Source organism: Polypterus senegalus, chromosome 5 (genome assembly GCF_016835505.1).
Source record: "Polypterus senegalus isolate Bchr_013 chromosome 5, ASM1683550v1, whole genome shotgun sequence".
Taxonomy (NCBI): Eukaryota; Metazoa; Chordata; class Cladistia; order Polypteriformes; family Polypteridae; genus Polypterus; species Polypterus senegalus.
Window position 1 is genome coordinate 183885012 of NC_053158.1, and position 25901 is coordinate 183910912.

General features: G+C 41.0%; 1 protein-coding gene across 2 annotated transcripts in view; it reads right to left on the reverse strand.

The window, feature by feature from the left end:
* Positions 1 to 21736, reverse strand: part of LOC120529689 (nuclear receptor-binding protein 2-like) — a 297685-nt gene extending 275949 nt beyond the window's left edge. For both annotated transcript variants that reach the window (XM_039753735.1, XM_039753734.1), the window contains exon 1: positions 21243 to 21736. In XM_039753735.1, the coding sequence (XP_039609669.1) occupies positions 21243 to 21362 (120 nt within the window). In that variant the 5' untranslated portion in view covers positions 21363 to 21736. The remainder of the gene's footprint in view (positions 1 to 21242) is intronic.
* Between the last annotated feature and the right edge of the window lie 4165 nt (positions 21737 to 25901).

The following is a 25901-nucleotide window of genomic DNA, read 5'->3' on the forward strand; positions in this document are numbered from 1 at the left end:
ATCTAATTATGCAATTATGAAAAGGCGAACACATCGCACCCACTGTTCGACTGACAACCGTCTCCCCGCCATTTTAGAATGCAGGGCAGGTGCTGCCCTTTATCGGCAACAAAAATAATTTTTTGTGAATTCTCTATGCAATAAACTTAATAAGTTATAGCGTAATAAAAATTGCATAATTAGATCTGGAGCACCCTACAGGGACAGTATTGAAATCCTCCAAAAATTCCATTTCGAGATTTTGATGAATCTCAATGTTTTAGAGTCCGAAAATACCATTTTTGGAATTATCTGTGTGTGTATGTCTGTGTGTGTTGTGGAAGCCGGCCCGGCCACAGACAGGCGGACATGTTTAAGTCACCCACAACACGTTTATTTTCCATATTTACACAAGTGCACAAACCCCAAAGTTCCCAAAAGTCCAGGCCAACTATCAAATGCCTCACTCTCTTCAGGCCGCCTCCTTGCCTCTCCAAGATCTTGTCTTTCGACCTCCCGACTCCAGCCGTCGAACGAAGGGAGGTGGCTCCTTTTATAATCACCCGGATGTGCTCCAGGTGCCTTCCGACAATCTTCCACCGGCACTCCCCAGTGTGGCGAAGTGCCGGCTGCGCACCCGGAAGCACTCCGAGTGTCCCCCGATCCTCTTCCCCCCCAGCACTTCCGGGTGTGGCAGAAGTGCTGAGGTCCAGGGCTCTGTAGGCATCGGGGCGCCCCCTGGCAGTGACCACGGGCCCCTACAGGGTTGAGCTTCAAAGCTCTGTACCCGTGGTCCCCATAGTCACCAGGGCGGTCACCCCCACGTGGCCTGGGGGAGGTGTAAGCCCTCCTCCGGTCCTCCGGGGCATCCTGTGACAGTGTGTGTGTAAAGACGATAACTTGAGCACGCTTTCACTTAGGTCAACCAAATTTTGCTTACAAGTATTAGGTACAAGATGTGGATTTCTATCAACTTTTGAGCTATTTCCGCTAACCAGAAGTGGTTCTTTACCTTTTATTCATGCAGCTGTAGAGTCTGATTTATTCAACTTTACTTTTATAATAATTGTTCAATATTTTATTAATTTGATCTTATTTGTTGTTGATGGCTCTTTAATGTACATAATATAAAAATATAATCATTTCCTTGCAGTTTACTCCTCAAATATCCATCCCCTTATCTGAGTATACGAGAAAGTCTAGGGGAGACCACGCCTGATTCTTCTTTGTTGTATACTGTATAACACAGGGTGAGGCAGAAAGGACGGACGTTTTTTACAAAATCACAAAATTGTTAATTTTTTCTTACAAAGAAATTTATTGAAAGATTTGAGTTCATATTGAAATAGCATTTAACAAAATCAAGTGTGGAAAACAACATCTTCCATGTGGTGTCCGTTATCACTGATGCATTTCTGAAGGCGTTCATGGAAGTTGGCCTCCACTCTTTTCAACATCGCTCTGTCCATAGCGCACCAAACCGTCACTTTCAGGCTGTGCAGCGGTCTTTCGTGTAATTTTTTTGGATTTTCAGAAGCCCAATAACAGCAATTCTGTTGATTCACCAAGCCATTGAGATGAAAATGAGCTTCATCACTCATGAACAAAATGAGGTTGTCATTTTGCTCAAAAATTGCTTCCATTTTATGTGCTAAGTTCAGTCGCTGTGCGTAATCATCGGCCTTCAACTGTTGCACAATGGCCAATTTGTAAGGATGGAAATGCAGGTCTAAATGCAAAATACGCCTTACCGAACGATTACTGAGGCCAAGTTCAGAAGAATGCTTCCGAGCAGATCGACTTGGACTGCGCAGCAGGGCTAGTCGTACGCTTTCCACATTTTCAGGGGTACGTGCAGTTCGTGTAGTCCCCGGCGGTCTTTTGTTCATTAGTGTACCTCGTGTACAAAGTGCTTTAATCCAACGTAGGATAGAGTTACGAGCGGGAACAGCTTTATTTCTGTGGATATTGAAATGGCAACGAAACTCACGCTAAACTATGGTAATAGATTGGTTGTTCTTGACAAAACAGTCGTACGCAAAAACGAGGTGTTCTATCGTCCACGGCTCCATAGCTTCAACTAAAAAAAAAATAAAAAATGCTAAGACTTCGCAAACCTAACGCCACCTACCGCACATCTGTCACTCCACCTAGTGGTGAGTTCTAGCCATTTCAAAGACGTCCATCCTTTTTGCCTCACCCTGTATTATTGCCTAATCTTGTTTGTTCATGTTTTGTATATTAACTTCCTTTTTATTTCATTTTGTAAAGCACTTTAAGCTACATTGTTTGCATGAAAACATGGTATACAAATAAATGTTGTACAATGTGAGCCTAGGCAAGAATTTTAGTTGAAAATACTGCAGAATTTAGTCTAGAAAAAAGTCAAATTAGGTTCAAATCCTAATAATAATAATAATAATAATAATAATAATAATAATAATACTAAAAGCTTTGGACCACACCACCAACAGTCAGTTTAAACCTCAGTGATTTACACTCACCTAAAGGATTATTAGGAAGACCTGTTCAATTTCTCATTAATGCAATTATCTAATCAACCAATCACATGGCAGTTGCTTCAATGCATTGAGGGGTGTGGTCCTGGTCAAGACAATCTCCTGAACTCCAAACTGAATGTCAGAATGGCAAAGAAAGGTGATTTAAGCAATTTTGAGCGTGGCATGGTTGTTGGTGCCAGACGGGCCGGTCTGAGTATTTCACAATCTGCTCAGTTACTGGGATTTTCACACACAACCATTTCTAGGGTTTACAAAGAATGGTGTGAAAAGGGAAAAACATCCAGTATGCGGCAGTCCTGTGGGCGAAAATGCCTTGTTGATGCTAGAGGGCAGAGGAGAATGGGCCGACTGATTCAAGCTGATAGAAGAGCAACTTTGACTGAAATAACCACTGCTACAACCGAGGTATGCAGCAAAGCATTTGTGAAGCCACAACACGCACAACCTTGAGGCGGATGGGCTACAACAGCAGAAGACCCCACCGGGTACCACTCATCTCCACTACAAATAGGAAAAAGAGGCTACAATTTGCACGAGCTCACCAAAATTGGACAGTTGAAGACTGGAAAAATGTTGCCTGGTCTGATGAGTCTCGATTTCTGTTGAGACATTCAAATGGTAGAGTCAGAATTTGGTGTAAACAGAATGAGAACATGGATCCATCATGCCTTGTTACCACTGTGCAGGCTGGTGGTGGTGGTGTAATGGTGTGGGGGATGTTTTCTTGGCACACTTTAGGCCCCTTAGTGCCAATTGGGCATTGTTTAAATGCCACGGGCTACCTGAGCATTGTTTCTGACCATGTCCATCCCTTCATGACCACCATGTACCCATCCTCTGATGGCTACTTCCAGCAGGATAATTCACCATGTCACAAAGCTCGAATCATTTCAAACTGGTTTCTTGAACATGACAATGAGTTCACTGTACTAAAATGGCCCCCACAGTCACCAGATCTCAACCCAATAGAGCATCTTTGGGATGTGGTGGAACGGGAGTTTCGTGCCCTGGATGTGCATCCCACAAATCTCCATCAACTGCAAGATGCTATCCTATCAATATGGGCCAACATTTCTAAAGAATGCTTTCAGGACCTTGTTGAATCAATGCCACGTAGAATTAAGGCAGTTCTGAAGGCGAAAGGGGGTCAAACACCGTATTAGTATGGTGTTCCTAATAATCCTTTAGGTGAGTGTATAGTTATGCTAAACGAGTATCACAATTTAAACTAACTTGAACACTAAAGTTCTTTAAAGCACAAATTAAAACATTATCATGCACTGAAATCACCCAAGCAAAACTAACTTTATTGCAGGACATTCCTCTTTCAGCCATGAAAGCTTAGTTAACTAAAATGTTTTTCAGGACAAACGCATTCCAGAGAAGATCAGCTTACGTCAAAGGAGACGAGTCTACCTTTTTATTAGCGCTGTCCCAGCTAAAGAGTCCAAAATGGAGGTAAACAGTTAAGCCTGTCTTTTCAAGAGTGACCCTGTTTAAACAGCCTCAAAAGCGTCCACACAAAGTGCATAAGCCTCTCCAACCTCCGTGGGTAAGCGAGTACAAAGGTTACGGCTTTAGAGACACTTCACACATTAGGTAAACGCAGGAGAATTCCTTAAACAGCAAGTGTTCAATTCAAACGACAGCAGTTTCATTTTAAATAATGGACAATGAACCAAATATAGTTTTAAATCATGACAGCTTATAGCGTATTCAAATAGACACGGGAATATTAAAAAGTGTTTCCACTGGGGAATTCATGATTGGTTCGGCATGTTCACCCAGCAGGCCGGCATACCTCACCACACACAAAGATCCTCTGCTAATGAGCTCCGCTTCAGAATGTGCTACGGGAGGCACGTCAGTCGGAACCACTGCTCAATGTGCTGTCATTTGTTTCCTGAACACGTTCATTTGTCTGTTTTTTTTTTAAACACAATTTTTGAGAATCATGATAAGTAGTTTGTTTCTAAATATTAACACCATTTAAAAATTTTGTTTTAAGCATACTAAAAACAACAGCGAATAGTCAACCTCTAATATTAGCATATTGAATAGATAAGAAAGGCATTGACAATCAGTATAAAGACAAAAATGAAGTTACAGTGTAAGTGATTGTTGTATTAGCTCACTGTAATGTTGCACATACACACAAAAATGTGCACAGCTTTGGAGAATATGACAACTAAGTATTAGATTCAACCAAATTAAAACAAACTAAATGAATGCTTAATGTTAATTTATATATTTTATATGCTTGTGATGGAGGGGCATTGCTGATGCGACAGGCACTGGCTTCTCCTGACCCTGAACTGAAGAAAATGGTGACTTAAAGTTGATATTTTAAATGCACGTTCAAAATGGAGCTGTCGTAGAAAAGAGGATGATGGTGGGAAAATCGAAAGCCATCATGAAAAGTCCCGTCCATCCCCTCACAGGAGGCGCTCTCTTGGACCACTTTTACCCACAGGCCTTTTCTACCATGGTGTGCCAAGAAGTGTCCTGGTGGGGTGTTGGGTCCTGTATACCCACTGCTAACTAATGCTTACTCTCAGGACGCTTGTTAAGTTTATTTTGAAATATCTGAACAATAGACATTTATTTATTTACATATTGATCGATTGATTGATCATTTTTATATTTCTGCTGCTGTATGCATTTGAATTTCTTACTGAGATTAATAAAGTTTATCTAATCTAATCTAGGGTGGCACGGTGGGTAGTGCTGCTGCTTCGCAGTTAGGAGACTTGGGTTCGCTTCCTGGGTCCTCCCTGTGTGGAGTTTGCATGTTCTCCCCGTGTCTGTGTGGGTTTCCTCCCACAGTCCAAAGACATGCAGGTTAGGTACATTGCCAATCCTAAATTGTGCTTGGTGTGTAGGTGCCCTGCAGTGGGTTGGCACCCTGCCCGGGGTTTGCTCCTGCCTTGTGTCCTGAGCTGGCTGGGATTGGCTCCAGCAGACCCCCGACACCCTGTGTTAGGATATTGCGGGTTGGATAATGGATGGATAATCTAATCAGAACTTCTTTTACATTAGTTAAATTGTATGTGATATAAGAATGGAAGAAAACAAATAATTAATTATTTCCCTAAGTACGAGTCCATTATAATTCAATGGAAGCTGTGAAACTTTTTGCTAACAGTTGTTGCTGTGAATCTGTATGTTATAACAAAACGAGAGAGCATCATTTGTCCTTTATTGACCAAATGTCTCATATTTTTCTTTTTTTTTTTTGATTCCAGCCTTAATAGCCATAATTATAACCCATGGGGGAGACACATTTTTTAAATACAATTCCTAAGTAATGTTTCATTTAACCGTTTCAGTGTCTATAGCACAGCATGTCTGCCTGACAGATCAGAAACAGATCTCTGTGTTTGTGTCAGAGATAACGTCATGAACAGAAAACATAAAACGAAATGAGGAACAAATAGGATTATGCGTAGAAGAGCAGTACAGTATTCATCAGCTACACAATAATACCGCGGACGCGGACCGATTCCAGGAACGTTTAACTCTTTATACTTACTGAGGAACAGAATTTTTTTTGTCATTTTGCAGGTCGACCCTCATTAATACTAATCTGAGATTAACTCCTCAAATACCAAAGGTTATGTTTTTGTTCTACTTAAAAGTTTTTCACTTACTGTAAGCTTCACTTAATATTGTATTATAATGAAACTGTTTAACATTTACTGATTGTTGACAATTTTCTGGGGAGGCACAGTGGTTGGCACTGCCGCCATACAGAGCCAGTGCCCTCAGTTCCCCAGTCGTTGCCTGTGTGTGGACTTTGCCCATTCATCTCCCCAGCCCGGTGCCTGCAGAGGTTTTATCCGATTTTCCTCCCAATTTGGATTAGTTGGCGATTCCAAATGGCCCCTCAGTGTTTATGGGTGTCTGCCTGACTGGCATCACCTCCAGGGCTGTCCCCTGCCTTGTGCCCAGTGATATCAAGGAGAAGCGCTGACCCTTCCGAGCCCCTGAAGTGGATTAGGCGCGTTTGACGATGTACATTATGTCCTGCTACACTGTGCACACTATATTGCATTTATTCCGCTCAATTAATCTTAGCTAAAAGTACTGCAGCTGTGCATTTTATTGATATTTTACCTGCATTTAAAGTATTAAATTGTATTTGCATGTTACACCACCTGCTGATTTATTGTGCACTTTTAGGTGCTTTTAAGTGTGTACCCACCTACCAGTTACATTGAAGGACTTGGCTTGGAAAGTCAGTCAAATATTTACTCAGTGTCAGTCCTTATTGTTTAAAATACTATAAAATGATCTCAATCACGGGCTCTTTACATCTAAATCTCAGTGTTTTAAGGATTGGTAATAAATGTCACTGTGTTTTTATGAAATGTTCAGACTGATTACTGAATTTAAACTGCTCTTTACAAAGAATTTCAAATGCATGGTGAAAAGCTTCTTCATTTTTAATGTCCATTTTTTTATTTCCACAAAAATGTATTCCAATAGAAGTAGAATGCAGTTTTTTTCAAGACGATAAAGTATTAGAAATATGCAAAGTTATAAATCTATAGCTGCAGTTTGGGCAAAATCTCTAAATGGGGTAAAACATCACTGAAGTAGTCAGAGCGGTGTCTCTCTTAACAAGTGATAACAACCCCGAATCTCAACCTGGAGACTGTAAACGCCAAACCAGAACCACAACTAATGTGTAACTCTTCAATTGCTACAGTTCAGTTATTGGGCTTTGGGCAGATGATCCATCATTATTCTTTTATAGTACTAGGGGGCTTTGCCCCCTGCTCGCTTCGCTTGCCAGCCCCCAGCCTGCAGTACACTCTAGCTTCTTTGTGGTTCTGCTGCTTGTGTATGGGGATGCGGATGTACAAGTTAAACAGATTTTTATTTTCTTGGGAATAGTTACATATGCATCAACACAATGTATATCTGCTCGTGATTGAATTTCATTTCTTTCTCTCTATTAAATAAAACGACTTTTTCGAATGTTTGGCTTGGAGATTTGTTAATTGCCTTTGCGAAAGCTATTCTAACAGGAAACTGTAAATGTTTTAATACGAATGGCATATCAAGATCTCTTTTATTGTGTAATGTACTACATGAACTTTCTTGGATGTACCCTTCTTTCTACAGTAATTCGTGCGGTGGAAGACCAGACATTGTTAACGGTTGTAGATATTCTTCAGGATATTGTAAGTTGATGTTTTCATCTTCCACACGATCACCACCGACTGTTTCAGAATAGTCTATTAATACGCAGTTACTGTACCCAATTTGCCGTGTAACTGTTCGACATTTTTGGACGTATTTAACCAATTTGATGTGTAACTGATCGACATTTTTGGAGTTAATTCGTTTGACTTTCTTATTTCTCGCTGCTAGGATTGCGCATATACTGTACTCATTTTTTATGTTGATAACCCTTCGTGATGAAATTCTTCAATAAGATTTGGACATAATACGTCTTCTTTAAAAGGGAACTTAAAGTGAGGAAAACGTTAAAATGTATACGAGCTGAGAGCACAGGAAGTGTGTCTGATAAAAGCATTCGCACGAATGAGAGTTGAGAGGACTGCGGTCTTGTTTGAAAATGTTTGAGAGGAGGGTGTGACTTGAAAAAATCTCAAGGCAAAAATCTCTCTTCCAAAAAGTCTTGTCTCGTTTTATAAGAGAGAAAACATCATTTTTTTTCTTTAGAGGCAAAATAATGATATTTTTTTCAAAGAAGAAGCATACTTATACTTAAGCTTTTTAAGCACACATATCAAACCAAAAAAAAAAAAAACCAAAAACATTAGGTCAGAAATCATAATCAGTAGTTTTTCAGATACTTCTCAACGTGTTCATCGAAGATTTCAAATACGTTCAAGTACCTCCATTATACAGGGGTAGGCAAAAGTAGGTATGGAAAAAGACAAGCAGGTTATGATTATTCCAATAGCTTTATTAACTCAAGAATGTCACAATGGCACAGTGCACTGAGGTATAATCTGGCAACGGCTCAAATTGCCAGCCTCACATACTTGAAACTGTAAACCTCCTTCCCCCCCCCACCCTATTTTTTATATTTCAATCTAAAATATTCAATAATATTTTGTTTGGGTTACCAGTACTGATGATGCGGCAGTTTTAAGAAATGGGAGTCAAAAGTACTCAGAAGACAAAGTGTAAATATAACAAAGCAAGCCAATAACTTCTGTTAACACAGCATGTCAGCAGTGCACGTGCCAGACGAGACACAAAGGCTTTTTTTTTTTGGAAACCACCCATTAAAGTTAAATTCACGTGTATCAAAACATTTCTTTCAACTTTTTTCTTTTTCATTGTACAAAGTAGGGAAATCTGTTCCCAGCTTGACCATTATTAAGTGCTATCGGCAATTTGTGTTCCAATAAATCACAGGTGTCGAACTCCAATGGCTGCAGGTTTTCATTCTAACCATCTTCTTCATTAGTGACCAGTTTCTGCTGCTAGTTAACTGGACTCAGGCCCCTTAGTTGTTTCTTTTTCCTTAATTAGCAGCCAAACAATAACGAGACGCAAAACAAGCTGCCACATCACCATCTCACCTGTGCCAATCACAGATTATCTTAAAATAAAGAAAGGTGTTGTGTTAGTCTTGGTAAGGTTGATTGCTCAGGTCACCAAAACCTTTTGACAATGTTCTTAGAAAAAAATTAAAAAGTGAACAATTTTGGAAATACCTGCTGTGGCAGAAAGAGAGCAGCAACAAGCCATTGAATTAAATAACGTGTTTAATGATCAGCAAGAATCAGCTTCTCATTAAGAGATTGGTTGGAGTGAAATTGGTTTAGCTGGTCATCTGTTAGCTCGTTTCACATTTCATTTCATTTCGGCTGCCATTTAATGAAGAAAGGAATAAATTCAGTGGATTGAATCCTTAAAATCAGGGCTATTAAAATGAAGGGAAAAGAAGTTAACTACCAGTGAAAACTGGTCACTGATTAGGAAAAGGGTCAGAATGAAAACTTGCAGCCACTGCGGCCCTCCAGGCCTGGAGTTCGTAACCCCTACAATAAATGAACAGAAGGTGTTGCGCCAGAGTTAAACGGTGACAGAGCACTAGAAATTCCACCTTTCAGTAAGTAGCAGGGTGTTGTACCGGGTTAGCCATTATGGATGCAATGAGAACTTCAAGACAAAGCAGGAGAAAAGGGAATGGGAAGTTAAATCGATGGTAAAATTTAACACATTACAACACGGTTTAAATAGACACAAGAGTTTTATGGTTTGATATGACACAGACAATTTGATTACAGAGCCTCATTGTAAGAAAAACTCTTTCGAAACTTCAAAAGACTTTGTTGGACAGTTATCTTATCAAAAGATCTTAACTAGACATTGTTCTCCTCTCCTGCTAAATGAATCTCAGGCTGAAGAGATCAGTTAGTTTTTGATATTAAAGATGGCCCACTTAAAGGTTTTTGTTTCTTTCCTAGCATTTATATAAACACAGGGAGCTCCAGTTTCTGGACTACAACTTGCCTGAAGAGGAGGCCTGATTTGCCTCGAATGCTTGCATATTGTAATCGGTTCACAGTTAGTAAGATGGTCAGTTAGCCAATAAAAGGTGTCATTTTGCTTCACTTCTCATTGTAGCTTTTAATAAGAAAGCATGCATCCAACTGTGGACCCTCGAGGTGTTTGCTAGGGTCAACCAGTAATTTAATCATGTGACTCTCCTTGGTACAATGAAATGGCATTCCAGCTCTTGTGAAAGCACTCAAAGTCCCAGTAACAAGACACACTTTCATCCTCATTTTCAGCCGCTGATTGACCGATCTCCACACTGTTTCAATAAAGTTTGAATATTATTGTTCAGAACTGCTCTAGTCTGGTAGGATCCATAACAAAATGAGGTTATGAAAAGTGCCACTGACAAAATGTGAAATGTGTGTTTGAGTTCAGGTGCCGTGGGTGTGCTCTGTGCAATTCTATACTCATTTCCCACTTAAACACAGACAAGGTTAGTAGTTCTTGAAGCTCATTTAGTCCAAACGGATTGGCTGATATGATTCACAAATATACGGATAAATTGTTGTGTTTTATCCTTCTTAACAGCAATTTCTTTAACTTTTTAAAATACATTGTTAGAATGATCCATCTGTCTTTGAAACAAAAAAAGATCCCATGCCCCCTACAAATCTTAAGTCCTTCACATTATCTTCTATAATTTTAGTTTATGGGACTGAAATTTCCCATCATTTTCACCTAATTACTCTGTGAATATGCTGACCGACTCATGCACGTCCTTACAGATATTTATAATACATCCCTGTGGCAAACCATCATACCTCCGTGTTTCAAAGCCGCTGCTATCATACCAGTACCAAAGAAGTCGCCAGCATCAACGCTCAATGACTACCGTCCAACAGCTCTCACCCTCATCGTGATGAAGTTTTTTGAAAGGGTGGTCAAGGGCCATACAGCATCCAAACTCGCTGCAACGTTCGATCCACTTCAGTTTGTGTACCGCCCTAGCATCCAAACTCGCTGCAACGTTCGATCCACTTCAGTTTGTGTACCGCCCTATCTGCTCCACAGATGATGCCATATATCTGACCATGGCCCATCTGGAAAATAAGAGCAGTTATGTGTGGCTGCTCTTTATTGACTTTAGCTCCATTTTTAATACAGTTAATGCCTAGCACTTGGTAAAAAAAACTTGACTCACTAGACACCAACACTCTATTATGTTTCTGGATATTGGACTTCCTCACAGACAGACCCCAGACAGTTCATGTTGGAAAAAAACACCTCTGAGACCATCACCATGAACACCGGGGTCCCCCAGGGATGTGTTCTGAGCCCTCTGTTGTTTACTTTGATGATTCACGACCGTTGTGCCAGGCATGACTCCACCAATCATACCATTAAATTTGCAGACGACACAATGGTGGTGGGCCTCATCAATAACTCCTCGTTTGATGTGGCAACAACAACCTCTCAACGAAGGCGATCATTTTTGACTTCAGGAGGAAACACATGGCACATACTTGACTTATACTCCATGGCATCATTGTGGAGTCAGAAAGAGGCACCAAATTCCTGGAGGTGCAAATCATGGATGACCTGACATGGACTACAAACACCACCTCCCTTGCCAAGAAAGCACAGCAGCGCCTACACTTTCTGTAACGGATGAGGAGAGTAAACCTGTCCTCACAATATTCAACAGAGGTGCCATAGAGAGCATCTAGACCACCAGCCTCACAGTCTGGCATGGCAGTTGCACTGCTTCAGTTCAGAAGTCCCTGCAGAGAGTGGTGAAGCTGGCAGAAGAAATCATCGGGACAACTCTCCCGACTCTACGTGATCTGTATTTGTCATGCTGCCCACTCCAGCCACCTAGGCTATGGACTGTTCAAACTTCTGGCCTCTGGCAAACGCTACCGCAGTATGTGGTGCAAGATGGCCAGACTCAGTAGGGGTTTCTTCCCACAGGCCATCAGACTACACAACTCCCACCAATAACAAACTACAGGGTGGTCCATATTTATGGATATGACGTTTCACAGGGCTGTAGCATTTAAACTACTGTGCGAAAAGTGTCAAAAATGGCATCACTGTGTAGCCTGAGAATGGAAGTAACGATATGCTGGACCTCACCAGACATTTTCCTGTGGTGTTACCTAAAAGATGAGGTATATCAACATCGCATCCACAATGTGGCTGAGCTACGTGTAGCTTATCACAGAAGAATTTCAGAGGATACCAGTACAGATGTGCCAAGCTGCACGTGACAACGTTGCTCTTCGTCTTCAGACGTGTATCGATATGGATGACGCACTGGTGAACCACTCCACGGAGAACAGGGGATGAAAAAACATCTAAGGTTCTTAATGTTCATGTTCCATTATTTTATGTGACGATAACATAATTTCCCGACAATAATGTCTTTTCAATCATTAACATAAATATGGGCCACCCTGTACGTGCTGACCTATTGCGACGGTTAAATTCCTGAACACACACAGACAGACGGTTTGAACACAAATATTCGGAATCTCACAGCTCCCAAAATGCTGCTAGGTCTGTGCATTATGTTAATGGTTTTTGTCTCTTGAAAATTTTACAACTACTCACCAATGTGTCTATTGGATTACATCTATTCTGTTTATGCCGTCTATTCTGTCTGTCTGTTGCTGTATAACGTGCACTTGTCTCCACGTTTGAGTTCGTACATTGAGCCTGGAGAAACTCGTTCAGCCGTGCACTCCTTGTTGTATGGTTTGAATGATAATAAAATAAACCGAAATCCAAAATCATTTTAAGAAGCAACTGGAAGTATTTCAGTTTCGTCGAGACATTGTCAATATTATAAGGTCGGTAAAATCAAAACAGCATGGAGGCAATTGAGCAAAAGTGCAAGAAGAAAATGTTTTAGCAAAGGCAGGCGGCTTCACAAACAGTTTTAGAAAAATGACTCCACCTTTTCATGCCATCTATTAGTATCTTATTAGGATCTATTGCTATAAAATACTACTAGAGTCACGGATATCACTGAATGAACAAATGAACCAGGAATTCTACTCTAATGGAAAAGAACAAGAGCATCACTTTAGAGACTTTAATTTGAGTGGTGACTGCTGAATGGTAATGCTCTCAGCAGGCTGTCTGCTTTTCTTGTGAAAATTGTTTGCATATTAAAATTTTTAACACGCTGAATGCTGTTCATGTAATACGCTGCTCTTGAATCAGTAAATGCTGTAGTTGTCAATTGTCTTGAATTTATCTGTAAATTAAACTGTAAATGCCACCTTCAGATTATTGGCCAATCATTAACCCTCTTCTAAATTATTTCTCAAATCAGTTAGCTCGTCATTTAGTACTTTAGATGTCAAAATTCAGCTTTAACAGTGCTGCTCTTGCAGCTAAGTCTACAGCACATGTTTTGAGTTCTTCAATATTCTAACCAGTGCCTTAAATTTAGTAGGCCAAGTTAAGCCGATGTCACATTGTGCAACTTCTAGTCGTAGGATATGTCAGACAGTTGCTGATCCCGTTGCCTGGCCATGTCGGATTTAGCGAGTGAGTGCCGACTTTCCGGCACAGTCTCGCTCGCCCCTTTATCTGACCAGCAATAACGTGCTGCTTGAAGGAGTTCAGCCACAGTGCCTTGTCATTTTCTTTTTCTTTATTCCATTCTGTCCTGGTGTATAGAACATGTGACATTAGTTCTGCTTGTGAGGTCCAAAAACGCCAAATTGAAATGTGTCCCACCTTTTGAAGCCAATTGGTCATTTGATGATATTCAGTTTTAGTACCACTAAAGCGTGGTGTCCAATCGTAAAGCGTTACACACGGAGCAGCCTCTAAGCGAAACGCAATATTCTTTCAGTTATGACGTGCGATCCATGGACACAAATGAAAATGAAATACGCTTTTGTATTGCATTTCAAACTGACACAAAAATTGCGTGCCATAGTGCAGGGGTCGTCCTGGAGGACTGCAGGTTTTCATGCTAACCCTTTTCTTAATTAGTGACCTTGTTTTTGCTGCTAATTAACTTTTTTTGAATTCATTTTCATTGACTTGTTCTTGAAGATTCAGACCCCTTTAATTGTTTCTTTTTCCTTATTAGCTGCCAAACAATAATGAGATACAAAATGAACCAAAACAGGACCAGGAAACTGTGACCATCATACAATATCTGAAAATAAAGAAAGATGAAGGTCTCAGGAATGTCAATCTGCTCAGGTTCCCAAAACATTTGACCAGTGATCTTAGAAAAGAGAAAATCAAGTTTTGTAAATGTCTGCTATTACAGCAGGGGTTCTCAAAGTCGGTCCTGGGGGACCCCCTTTGGCGGCAGTGTTTTGTTCCAACCAGACTCCTAATCAGTGACAACACCTGATAGCACTGATCTCATTTCATTAGCTGGTATTATTTAACTTTTATTCTGCATTCAGAAAAGCACAGCAGCATGATTGTTACATTTATAAGAAACTTCTGTTTTTTTCTATGGATTTAAATGCTTAACTCTCTTTTTTTTATATACTTCTTCCTTTCTCTGTGCAGTTTGCTCCCTTCATTGAATCTTAATAATGACAATTAAAAACAAGCAGAGCAGAAAGCCAAGCAAACAACACTCAATCACTACTTGAGCGTCAGTAAATAATGGATTAATTAATTAGAACACCTAGAAAAGTAGAATGACAATCAAGATGAAAATACTGTTAAAAAGAAAAAAATACATATAGCTGCTTAGTACATTTTAATATTTTTTTTTTTACCAAACTTAGTTTTCTAATTTGTATATTGTTCCCAAAACAGGGAATCTGGGAAACAACAGTTCACTTAATTAGCCCAGGAGTCCAATAAAAAACAGAGGCTGGCTGGAACACAGGGGTCCCCCAGGACCGAGTTTGAGAACCCCTGTACTGTATTACACAATGAGGGCAGCAGGAGTTAAAGAACGGGTTTAATTAACGGCAGGAATCAGCATCTCATTAAGCAGATGGTTGGAGTGAAATTGGCTGAAGTTTGAGGCCCTGACTTAGTAGTCCTTCTGTTGGCTCCCTCACTTCACATTTCATTTGTGTTTAGCTACCATTTAAGGAAAGAAATGAAGCAATTCAGAGGAACGATGAAGAAATTAAGGGGAACAAATCTTAAACAAGCAATTCAATTAAAATTAACATTAATCGTATGCACCCCTCCCTCCCTCACTCCCCACACCACTGCTATCCTTGTTCATAGTCTTGTCACTTCTCGTCTGGATTATTGCAATTCCCTTTTCTTTGGTCTTTCTCACAAATCTCTTTATAAGCTTCAACTGGTTCAGAATTCAGCTGCCCACATCATTACTAGACCCCACTCTATTCACCATATCTCTCCTGTCTTGCAGCATCTTCACTAGCTTCCAGTTAAGGTCTGCATTCAATTCAAAATTCTTCTGTTAACATTTAAGGCTCTCCACAACCTTGTCCCTCCATATCTGTCCAACCTCCTCCATGTTGCCATTCCCTCCTGTACCCTCAGATCCTCTTCCTCCATCCACTTGACTGTCCCCTTCGTCTGTCTTGCCACCATGGCATTCAGTTGCTCTGCTCCCCAGCTCTGGAGCTCACTACCATCTGAGCGTAGAAATATTGAATCATTCTCACTTTTCAGATCCCAAACTTAAAACTCGTCTGTTTAAGACTGCTTTTTCTCTTTGACTACAATTGCTCTGTCTGATTTTAAATTTGGCATTTTAGTTTTGTTTATAATGTTTGCTTTATCTAATGTTCGGTGTCCCTGAGTGTTTAGAAAGGCACCTACGAATAAATAAAATGTATTATTATTAAAATGAATTCAAAAGAAGTTAATTAGCAGCACAAACAGGGCACTCATTAAAAAAAAAGGGTAAGAATGAAAACCTGCAGCCACAGTGGTCCTCCAGGACCAGAATTGACGACCCCTGCCATACTGAAAAGCAATCAATTGTTGGGTTGATATGTTTTTAATTCTAACACGATAAAACCGTACCAAAACTAAATGTCCCACTTGCATATGTAATGCATTTCAATGTAGTTAACACGTTGGATTGCATTTCATTTTGGCATGAATTATCTTCCGTACAAAACACCCATGTTCCTTCTTCCTCATCCCTACATTACATGCATCGAAGGTTTTGGGTGAGCTTTGATTGGTTATCAGCTCTCTCGCACACAGAGCCGTTCCTACGACTAAAGACCACCTGTTAGATTTTGTTAGGAGTCGTGAACTAGTTGGAGTGAGCCGCTGGGTACGTCACATCGCAGGATGCTTCCGACTCACTACGATTATGTAAATTGAACGTTACAACTGAAAATCTCTAGAAATGTTAGGCACACATGGCCTTCAGCGACCACTGACTTGCTCTCCACAGTTTTAACTGCTCCTCTAAATTTATGATGCCAGTCAATGACGTAATAGCAACTAGAATGGCCAATTTCTCGTACAGTTGTCCCCATTCCTGACGAGAAGCACCATAATGACAGTCCCTCTGCCTCTGTCCGTTACAAAAGAGCTTGTCTAGAGTTCCAGATTAAAGCAAGACTGAGTACGGCTGGGACGTGATATCCAAACAACTGGAATTACTTCACCACAGCAGCTGTCTGTCTATCAGCTTACAATTCTCAAACAGATAACCTCTAATTTCTCAACTAAATGTGAAGGTGCAGTCATATAAAGCGATGGGGGAAAAAAATCAGTCATGCAGGACATAATATACTACCACAAATACTGAAATTCTTACTGCTAAAACAGTAAAAGAGAACATCAAGTACACCTAAACGTGTTGTGAAACAGCAGAAGCTGTTACTGTACATCAGCAGAAAGCACAGAACTGTGCAGTTCACCCAGCAAAACTTGAAGGCGTTGCGTCTCTTAGAGGAATGCTGTCCTTATGCAAGTGCGTCTGTTATCTACACTAATAAAAGGCAAAGGCAAAGCCATCACTGACTCATCACTAATTCTCCAACTTCCCGTATAGGTAGAAGGCTGAAATTTGTCAGGTTCGTTCCTTACAGCTTCCTTACAAAAGTTAAGCAGGTTTCATTTCGAAATTCTACGCATAACGGTCATAATTGAATCCTGCTTACGTACATATATACGTCCATAGCCTGCAGCTCGGTCACCGTGTGAGGCGTCCCCCATCCCCACACCTCCCACGTAATTGACTGCCTGCCTACATAAGGCCGTCCGTCGCTCCGGTCTCTACATTCCCTTCTTTGCTTCGCCACGGGATTCACGTCTCCCTGCTGATAACTGCAGCCTTTTTATTTAATCCACGGCTTCTCCGCTGTTTTATTGTTCATTTATTACGATTATAGTTATTGTGTAGGTATTTTAGACTTACTTTACATTGTTCAGGTACCCATTTCCTTTATCATTCCAACCGTACTCTCATTAACATGTCTATCGAGGTGATCACCATCGATCAAAGAACTGTCACTTACCGAGTGGTTTCCATGCCCAGAGATGGCACCTGCCTTTTCCATTCTCTTTGTTACATATCAGGCTCACTCTTGATATCTGGAGGAACATTGTGTCTTATGTATTGAATGACTGGGACAGGTTCAAGGTGTGGACTGATGACGGTATAGGAGATAATTATACTACACAGGAGCACTATAAGAATGAAATGCTTAAGCCCTTCACGTAAGGTTCTGCATGTGAGTTGATGGCTGCTGCTGAATTGTTCGGTTGTCGCTTTCAAGTGTACCGAAATGGCCAAATATTTTACACCTTTCGACAACCGCCAATGCCTCTTAAACATCTTAGATTGACAGGTGACGATTTCAGTAGTGGACACTTTGATGTTTAGAAATGTTTAGACTCTCAAAAGCTGGGTGTAAAGTTATCGATGAAACCGGTTGTGTGCTTACAACGCTTGACAGATGCCGAATGTCTCTTCAACACAAGTCCTGCAAATACTGTCGTAATTGAAACAAACCATGAAACTCAAACCGATTATGACAGCAGCAATCCAAGCTGTGAGAAAACAGTAAAAAGGAGGTGTGTCAGATGTCGTGCTACATTTTCTGATGCAGCTAGATGGAAATAACTTTGTGATGCTGCCACCAAATACTTGCAGAAAAATCCACAAGTTAATAGAGACGCTGTCGCTAAATATTCGCAGGCAAATCCACAAGTTAATACCGGGAATGCCTGTTAAACGTCTCAGATTCACGAGTAGTGATTTGCGTAGTGAACACTTCGATGAATGAAACCTGTTATCTTTACAACGGTTGACAAACACAGAATGTAACTTGAACACAACACGTCCTCCAAATATGAACCTGATTGAAAGAAATAATGATAATCAAATCCTTGATGACAGCAACACTCATAACAGTCACAAAATAATTACATTGACAATCATGTTACGTTATTTTTAAAATGTTTCCTTTTCTTTTTCATAACTTCTTTAACACACTACTTCTCCGCTGCGAAGTGCGGGTATTCTGCTAGTAAATTATAAGGGTGAAGAGGGGCCTGATGAGAAAGACCACAATACAGTTTGATGAGCTGAACAAAAAAGGGCTGAATAACAACCAGTGGAACTATGTGGACTTCAGAATGATCTCTGCTGGTTCCATAATTAGACGTCTTGTCTAAATGTAGCACCATCTTAGGGTAGAGTACTTAGTTTAACTCAATTGTATTTATTTTTGAATAACGCTCTTCACTGGATGCAGGCTCAGGAGGATGTAATATAGCATACACTGTATATTCACGCCATGCCAGAATGTATTTGTTTCCCACTGAGAATATCTTGCAGGTCAGAATAATAAAGTGTAGAACATTAGACATTTTTGTGATCCTAATACCTAAACTGCGTCTCCCTTCCATTAAGCAATATAGAAGACCATCAGTATATACTTTAGTATGCCAGTTTACGAGAAAGTAAAAAGGGTCTGAACCTGTTGTGCCTGTTAACCCTTCGTACAGCACCTGCTCTGTCAGGCAGCACACTAATGGCTGTAAGGAAAATGTGCGCACGAGACTGTGCTGGAAGGTTGTTGTGCAATCGCCCAGCGATTTTTAGTCTTGTAAACTGACACGGTCTGGCGACGAGATCAACAATTGCAAGTCAGCAAGTTTGACATTCCCTATGACCAGAAGTCATGTGATGTGACATCAGCAAAATGACAACAGAAGGTTCAAGATAAGGTAGTAATATTCAGTCTTCATGGTGCTGGGGAGTGTCGATTGTGTTGCATGGTGGATAACAAAATCAAGTAATAACTAGACTGTGCTCTTTACACATGACAATAATGTGGCACTTGGTGCCATGGCCCATATGCCAAGTTGTTTTGCCTGCCTAAGGTAAAGTCATTCCTGATGGAGGATCGCAGGAATCATCGGGTAGAGGGGTCCTTTTATCAGATTGACTGGCTCAGCGCTACTCAGATGTGGAATGGCCAAATGGGGGAGGCAGCTTGATGGCTGAGGTCTCCAGGACTCTAAACAAATCCATATCATATTATGTGATATCAGCTACTGTTAAATTCTGCTCCGTACTTGTAAAATTTTTATTTTTATACTGTATCGAGGATTACTTGTGTTCTGTTCTGTGTATTGTATTGTATTGACCCCCTTCTTTTTGACACCCACTGCACACCCAACCTACCTAGAAAGGTGGTCTCTCTTTGAACTGCCTTTCCCAAGGTTTCTTCCATTTTTTCCCTACAAGGGTTTTTTTTTGGGAGTTTTTCCTTGTCTTCTTAGAAAGTCAAAGGTGGGGGGGCTGTCAAGAGGTACGGCCTGTTAAAGCCCATTGCGGCACTCCTTGTGTGATTTTGGGCTATACAGAAAATAAATTTAAAGAAAATCCAACGCTTCAGTATCACCCCCTGAAAATTTAAACAAAAATGAAAAATGATGGATTGGTAAACCTCTTCACTGAGAATCCTAAAGTAAAAGGCATGTCTTAACTCCGACAGACCAAGGAGAACGAACCTTTCCAATCCTGAATAGAAGACACTGGAACCTAATCCAAGTTTTTACATTTTCAAAGGTTAATCCGCCAGAGCTAATCTAGTTAAAGCAGTGTAAACGGTACTTGACAAAAACATCACTGGGAATGAAAGGAAAGTGAATACAAAACTGAAGCTAGAAAACACTTTACTACAAAAGGGGTCATAGGAATCTGGCAGAAACTACTCAGTCATATAGTTCAATAGAATACTTGGGACAACTTGGCTATTAACTAACAGACAGATGATAACTTTTCTCCTGTTTGCATTCATTTGTATTAATTTTATATGACGGAGATTAGCAAGGATCGTTTATGCTTTTTATAGATAGATAGATAGATAGATAGATAGTGGTCCAGATCTAATTATGCAGATCCATTCAGATCCGTAATGAAAATTGCATAATTAGATCTCGACCACCCGATAGATAGATAGATAGATAGATAGATAGATAGATAGATAGATAGATAGATAGATAGATAGATAGATAGATAGTTGTATTGATCTGCCTCAGTTTGTATAGTCTTAACTTTCCCAACACCATTGTTCCATTTAGACACTGATTTGTTATACACATTTAACATAAACAGATACATGTGTGATTGGCGGAGCGCGTGTGTGAAGTGAACTCAGTAAAAGCAGTGACTGTATCGGCTACCGAACTCAAGTAGCTCCTCGACGCGAGGTGTCTGGAACTTTGTTCACAGCTGGACAAACCACGTAACCACAAATCCTCCCACGGGCTTTCCTTAATAGATATTCGTGATGCTTAGTCGGTTTAAAATTCCAAGCATTTGTCGACATCCAACGCTGCGGTGCAAACCCCAAACGCCTCCCCATGGTGCCAACGAGCATCGTTTCGTGTTGGCACGTAGCCAATCGCCAGACCACCCCCCCACCCCCTTTCAACCCCCAATCAGGCACTGGAGACTGAAACCGCGTTGCGTTTTTGTACATTTGTGTATTTATTTGCATTCATTATCTTGGGTGCTGCAGAGCATTGTTGATTGTTCAGCCGGTCATGGTCTGTGCAACCTGAGGAATAGACTGGCGCTGCAGTTCAATTTAAACATTATCAAGAAGGTGCTGTAAGAGCAGTCTAAAGCGAGAAGGGAATATGAAAAAGAAAAAAGAAATGAAAAGCGAACGAAGCGAAGCGTCGCAACCTTACAGGTTCGTTCTCCTCGTTTTCAAAAATTTCAAAGCTATTTTACCAGCAGTCAGTCGGCATTTGTCTGTAAAGAAAGTGCAGGATACGTGAAGGCCAGCTTACCTGCTCTTTCCGCTTCTGCCAGCGACCGCAGGGGCTCTCTTCTAAGATCTCGCTCTCATCCTCACTTTCTTCTTCTTTCCCTTCGGATGCCGAATTCCTCTCCGGCACTGACATGGTCATGCTTCTTGCTGAATGCGTACAGTTGCGCTAGGAAGACGCGTGTGTGCAATGCCAAGATGCGAAGACTTGCCTGCCTTTAAAACGTTGCGTTCCCTCCCCTTTTTTGTATGTAATGTAAACAAAAATAAAAAAAAACCTAAGCAGTTTTGGTCTTACGGCTTCATAATGCACACAAAAGCAAATATCCAAAGATGTGCCGTTACTAACAAAAAACAAAACAGAGGGAGCAAATATTCCGTTAATCCGGTCCTGCCCCCTTTGTCTCGACTTAAAATATAGCATTCAACGCGATCATGCTCGCCATATCCCGCCGCCCGCTGATCGGACATGTATTTTTGCCAGGCGACAGCAGCAGCAGCACCAACAGACCTCGGAGCTTCGCAGTATTTACTTTCTTTTTTTTCTTCACTCCCACCTCCACGCAAATACCCACCCTCGACTTGTCATTCACAAATTAGAATAGCCCCGCCCCTTCTTAATCCTGCGCACTGGATGAAGTGCGGGACGTGAGCAGCCGCACACTTGAAGCGGATCGGAGCTGCAGAAACGGGACCCGCTCAAATAATCTGTGCGCGACAAGACGCTAAAAGGCGACCAAAGATTGCCCTGCATCCGAAAAGTGTTTGTAATTTTCAGAGAGCAACCTAAGCAGTGAGGTTGGAGCCGAGGGCTAACTTCGATTTGGCCTCAGAAAAGCGTGAGTTTTCAAAATCTGACGTCACCCGGTTCCGTTTACTCAAGCATGCCACGCGTTGTCTTGCTGCGTGTGTTGATGGAAAGGAGCTACGACTTTACGTTCTGGTGACATCTGCTGTCCAAATAGAGTTATACCCTCTCGATTGCTTATCTTGAAAAGCGATCCTCTGAAGAATACAATCACAAGCGATAGTGATTATTTTAATTTATCTGGGTTGCACAATTGAAAAAGAACACGAAGAGCAAGAAAAGCAAAAGCCACTGAAAAGAGGCGCAGTTGTATTGGTGTCTCAGTGTTAAATAGAGAACATGTCGAGATGTGGGCACAACACGACCGCTAGGGACAATTAGGCATTGGTAATTCCAGGAATTCCTCAAAAACCTTATTGGAAGGGAGGTGCACTAGGAAACTAGGCTGAAGTGCAATATTGGTTCATCTCATCAATGGTTCTATACAGCTGGGGTCCCCAATTCCGGGTAGCTGCAGGTTTTCATTCTAACCCTTTTCTTAATTAGTGACCTTTTTGCTGCTAAATAACTCCTGAATTATTTTTATTTGACTTGCTCTTGAAGACTCAGGCCCCTTGTTTCTTTTTCCTTAATTAGCTGCCAAACAATAATGAGATACAAAATGAAACAAAACATGAGCAGCAAACTGTGACCATCATATAATATCTGAAAATAAAAAGGGTGAAGGTCTCAGGATTGTTGATATGCTCAGATCTTCTAAATATTTTAACAGTGCTCATAGAACAGAGAAAATCAACAATTTTGGAAATGTCTGCTGTTGCACAATGAGGGCAGCAGCAAGCCATGGAATTAAAGAACGGGTTTAATTAACAACAAGCCTCGGCGTCCAACTGAGCAATTGGTTGGAGTGAAATTGGTTGAAGTTTGAGGCCCTGACTTAGTTGGTCTTCTGTTGGCTCACTCATTTCACATTTTATTTCTGTTTGGGTGCCATTTAAGGAAAAAAATGAAGCAATTCAGAGGAATGATGAAGAAATTCAGGGGAACAAATCTTAATAAAACAAGCTATTTAAAATTAATTCAAAAGAAGTAAATTAGCAAAAACAGGTCACTAATTAAGAAAAGGGTTGGAATGAAAACCTGCAGCCACTCTCGTCCTCCAGGAGTCTGGAGCTTTTTTTTGTTGTTTTTTCTGTCCACCCTGGCCATCGGACCTTACTTATTCTATGTTAATTAATGTTGACTTATTTTTATTTTTTATTGTGTCTTCTATTTTTCTATTCTTCATTTTGTAAAGCACTTTGAGCTACATTTTTTCTTGTATGAAAATGTGCTATATAAATAAATGTTGTTGTTGTTGTAGCATGATCTTCTAATAGAAACAGGTTTGTTTGAAATTTGATCCTTCCACCAGGAGGCAACTGTGTGCCTTTTTGGAAATTTTCATCTTGTTTACATGCGTGGTACACGGCTGATCATCGTATTCTGTTATCCAGCTCAGTGTCAGGCAGAGCCAGTGGCTTTCTTAGCAGTACTTTGCACAAGGTATTGAACCAACCCTGAACAGGGTGCCAGTCCATCACATGACCCTCATGCTGGTCAGATGTAAATCTATCTATCTATCTATCTATCTATTGTGGTCCCCGGCCGGGACGCCCAGGAGGACCAGAGGAGGGCTTGTGCCTCCTCCAGACCGCGAGGGGGCATCCGTCCTGGCTATGTTGGGGGCCTCGGGTACAGGGCTGCCTACTGTACCACAGTGCCCAGAGCGGGGGTGTGTCCGCGGGAGATTGCCGGGAAGCAGCTGGAGCCCATCCGGGTTCCTATAAAAGGACTGGAGGCGGCCAGGAGGAAAGGAAGGCACAAAGGACTGTGTGGCCTGGACAATTGGGGCATCGGTGTAAGAGGCACTGGGGTTTGTGCATGTGACTTGTTTGTAAATAATAGTTGTAAATAAATGGTGTGTTGGGTGAAACTATGTTGTCCGTCTGTGTGTGTCCGGGCCAGCGTTCACACTATCTATCTATCTATCTATCTATCTATCTATCTATCTATCTATCTATCTATCTATCTATCTATCAGTACCTTTCCTATCAATCAATCAATCAATCAATCAACATTTATTTATATAGCACATATTCATACAAAAAAATGTAGCTCAAAGTGCTTTACAAAATGAAGAATAGAAAAATAGAAGACACAATAAAAAATAAACATAAGTCAACATTAATTAACATAGAATAAGTAAGGTCTGATGGCCAGGGTGGACAGAAAAACAAAAAACTCCAAAAGCTGGAGAAAAAAAATAAAATCTGTAGGGGTTCCAGACCACGAGACCGCTCAGTCCCCTCTGGGCAATCTACCTAACATAAATGAAACAGTCCTCTTTGTATTTAGGGTTTTCATGAAAGGACTTAATGATGATGGTCACATAGACTTCTGACTTTCAGTCCATCAATGGTGGTGCATCATGATGCTTTGAGTAGGTGGTGGTGGCGCAGGCCACCACAAAGAAACCGGAAAAAGAAACAGAAGAGAGAGTAGGGGTCAGTATGGATTTTGAAGCCACTGTGAATAGTTATTATGATGAATTGAACATACAGAGTATCAGTATTAAGTTAAAGTGAAGTTATAAAAAGGCCATGTTAAAGTAATGTGTTTTCAGCAGTGTTTTAAAGTGCTCCACTGTATTTGCCTGGCGAATTCCTATTGGCAGGCTATTCCAGATTTTAGGTTGTCACACACGTGTGCATGGGAGGCAGCTGAAGGGCTTAGAGAGGACTGATGATACATCTGCCCCGGTTTACGCTGATGCTCTTTCTGAGTTCTCTACAGGTCTTTCCCGGGAAATCCCACCAGGAGCCGACACCTCGAAGCGGGACACATCACTTCCGGTTCCGGGCCCCCGAAGACGACCTCACTTCCGGTTCCGGCACAGAGGACGACATCACTTCCGCCCTCCGTCCTATAAAGCCTCCTGCCTTTGCTCTGGCAGGCAGTTCTGTTTTGGACTCTGTTGAGTAAACTTGACTCTGAATGAATCAATTACGTTTGCAGCCAGGAAACCGGATTAAACGGGTGGCTGCCCCAAACCTTGCCATGCCTCAAATCTCTTTTTTCTACAAGGTGCATAGCAGCAGAAGGCCTCCTCACCACTTCTTTTAAGTTTAGTTTATGGAATTCTAAGGAGACACTCATTTGAGGATCTAAGTTTACGATTTGGAATATAAGGTGTCAGACATTCCGATATATAAGATGGGGCGAGATTATTTAAGGCTTTATAAACCATAAGCAGAATCTTAAAGTCAATTCTGAAAGACACAGGCAACCAGTGTAGTGACATCAAAACTGGAGAAATGTGTTCGGATTTTCTTTTCCTAGTTAGGATTCTAGCAGCTGCATTCTGCACTCGTTGCAAGTGATTTATGTCTTTTTTGGGTAGTCCTGAGAGGAGTGCGTTACAGTAATCTAGTCTACTAAAAACATAAGCGTGAATTAATTTCTCAGCATCTTTCAGTGTTATAAGAGGTCTAACTTTTGCTGTGTTTCTTAAGTGAAAAAGGATAGAGCCTTGTGGAACACCATATCGGATATCATGTGTCTTTGAGATGTGATTACCACAACTCACAAAGAATTTTCTCCCTTCCAGGTAGGATTCAAACCAATTTAAGACCCTGCCAGAGAGGCCCACCCATTGACTAAGGCGATTTCTAAGAATATTGTGATCAATGGTGTCAAATGCAGCACTCAGATCTAAGAGGATGAGAACAGATAAATGGCCTCTGTCTGCATTTACCCGCAAGTCATTTACTACTTTAACGAGTGCAGTTTCTGTGCTGTGATTTGTTCTAAAACCTGACTGAAATTTATCAA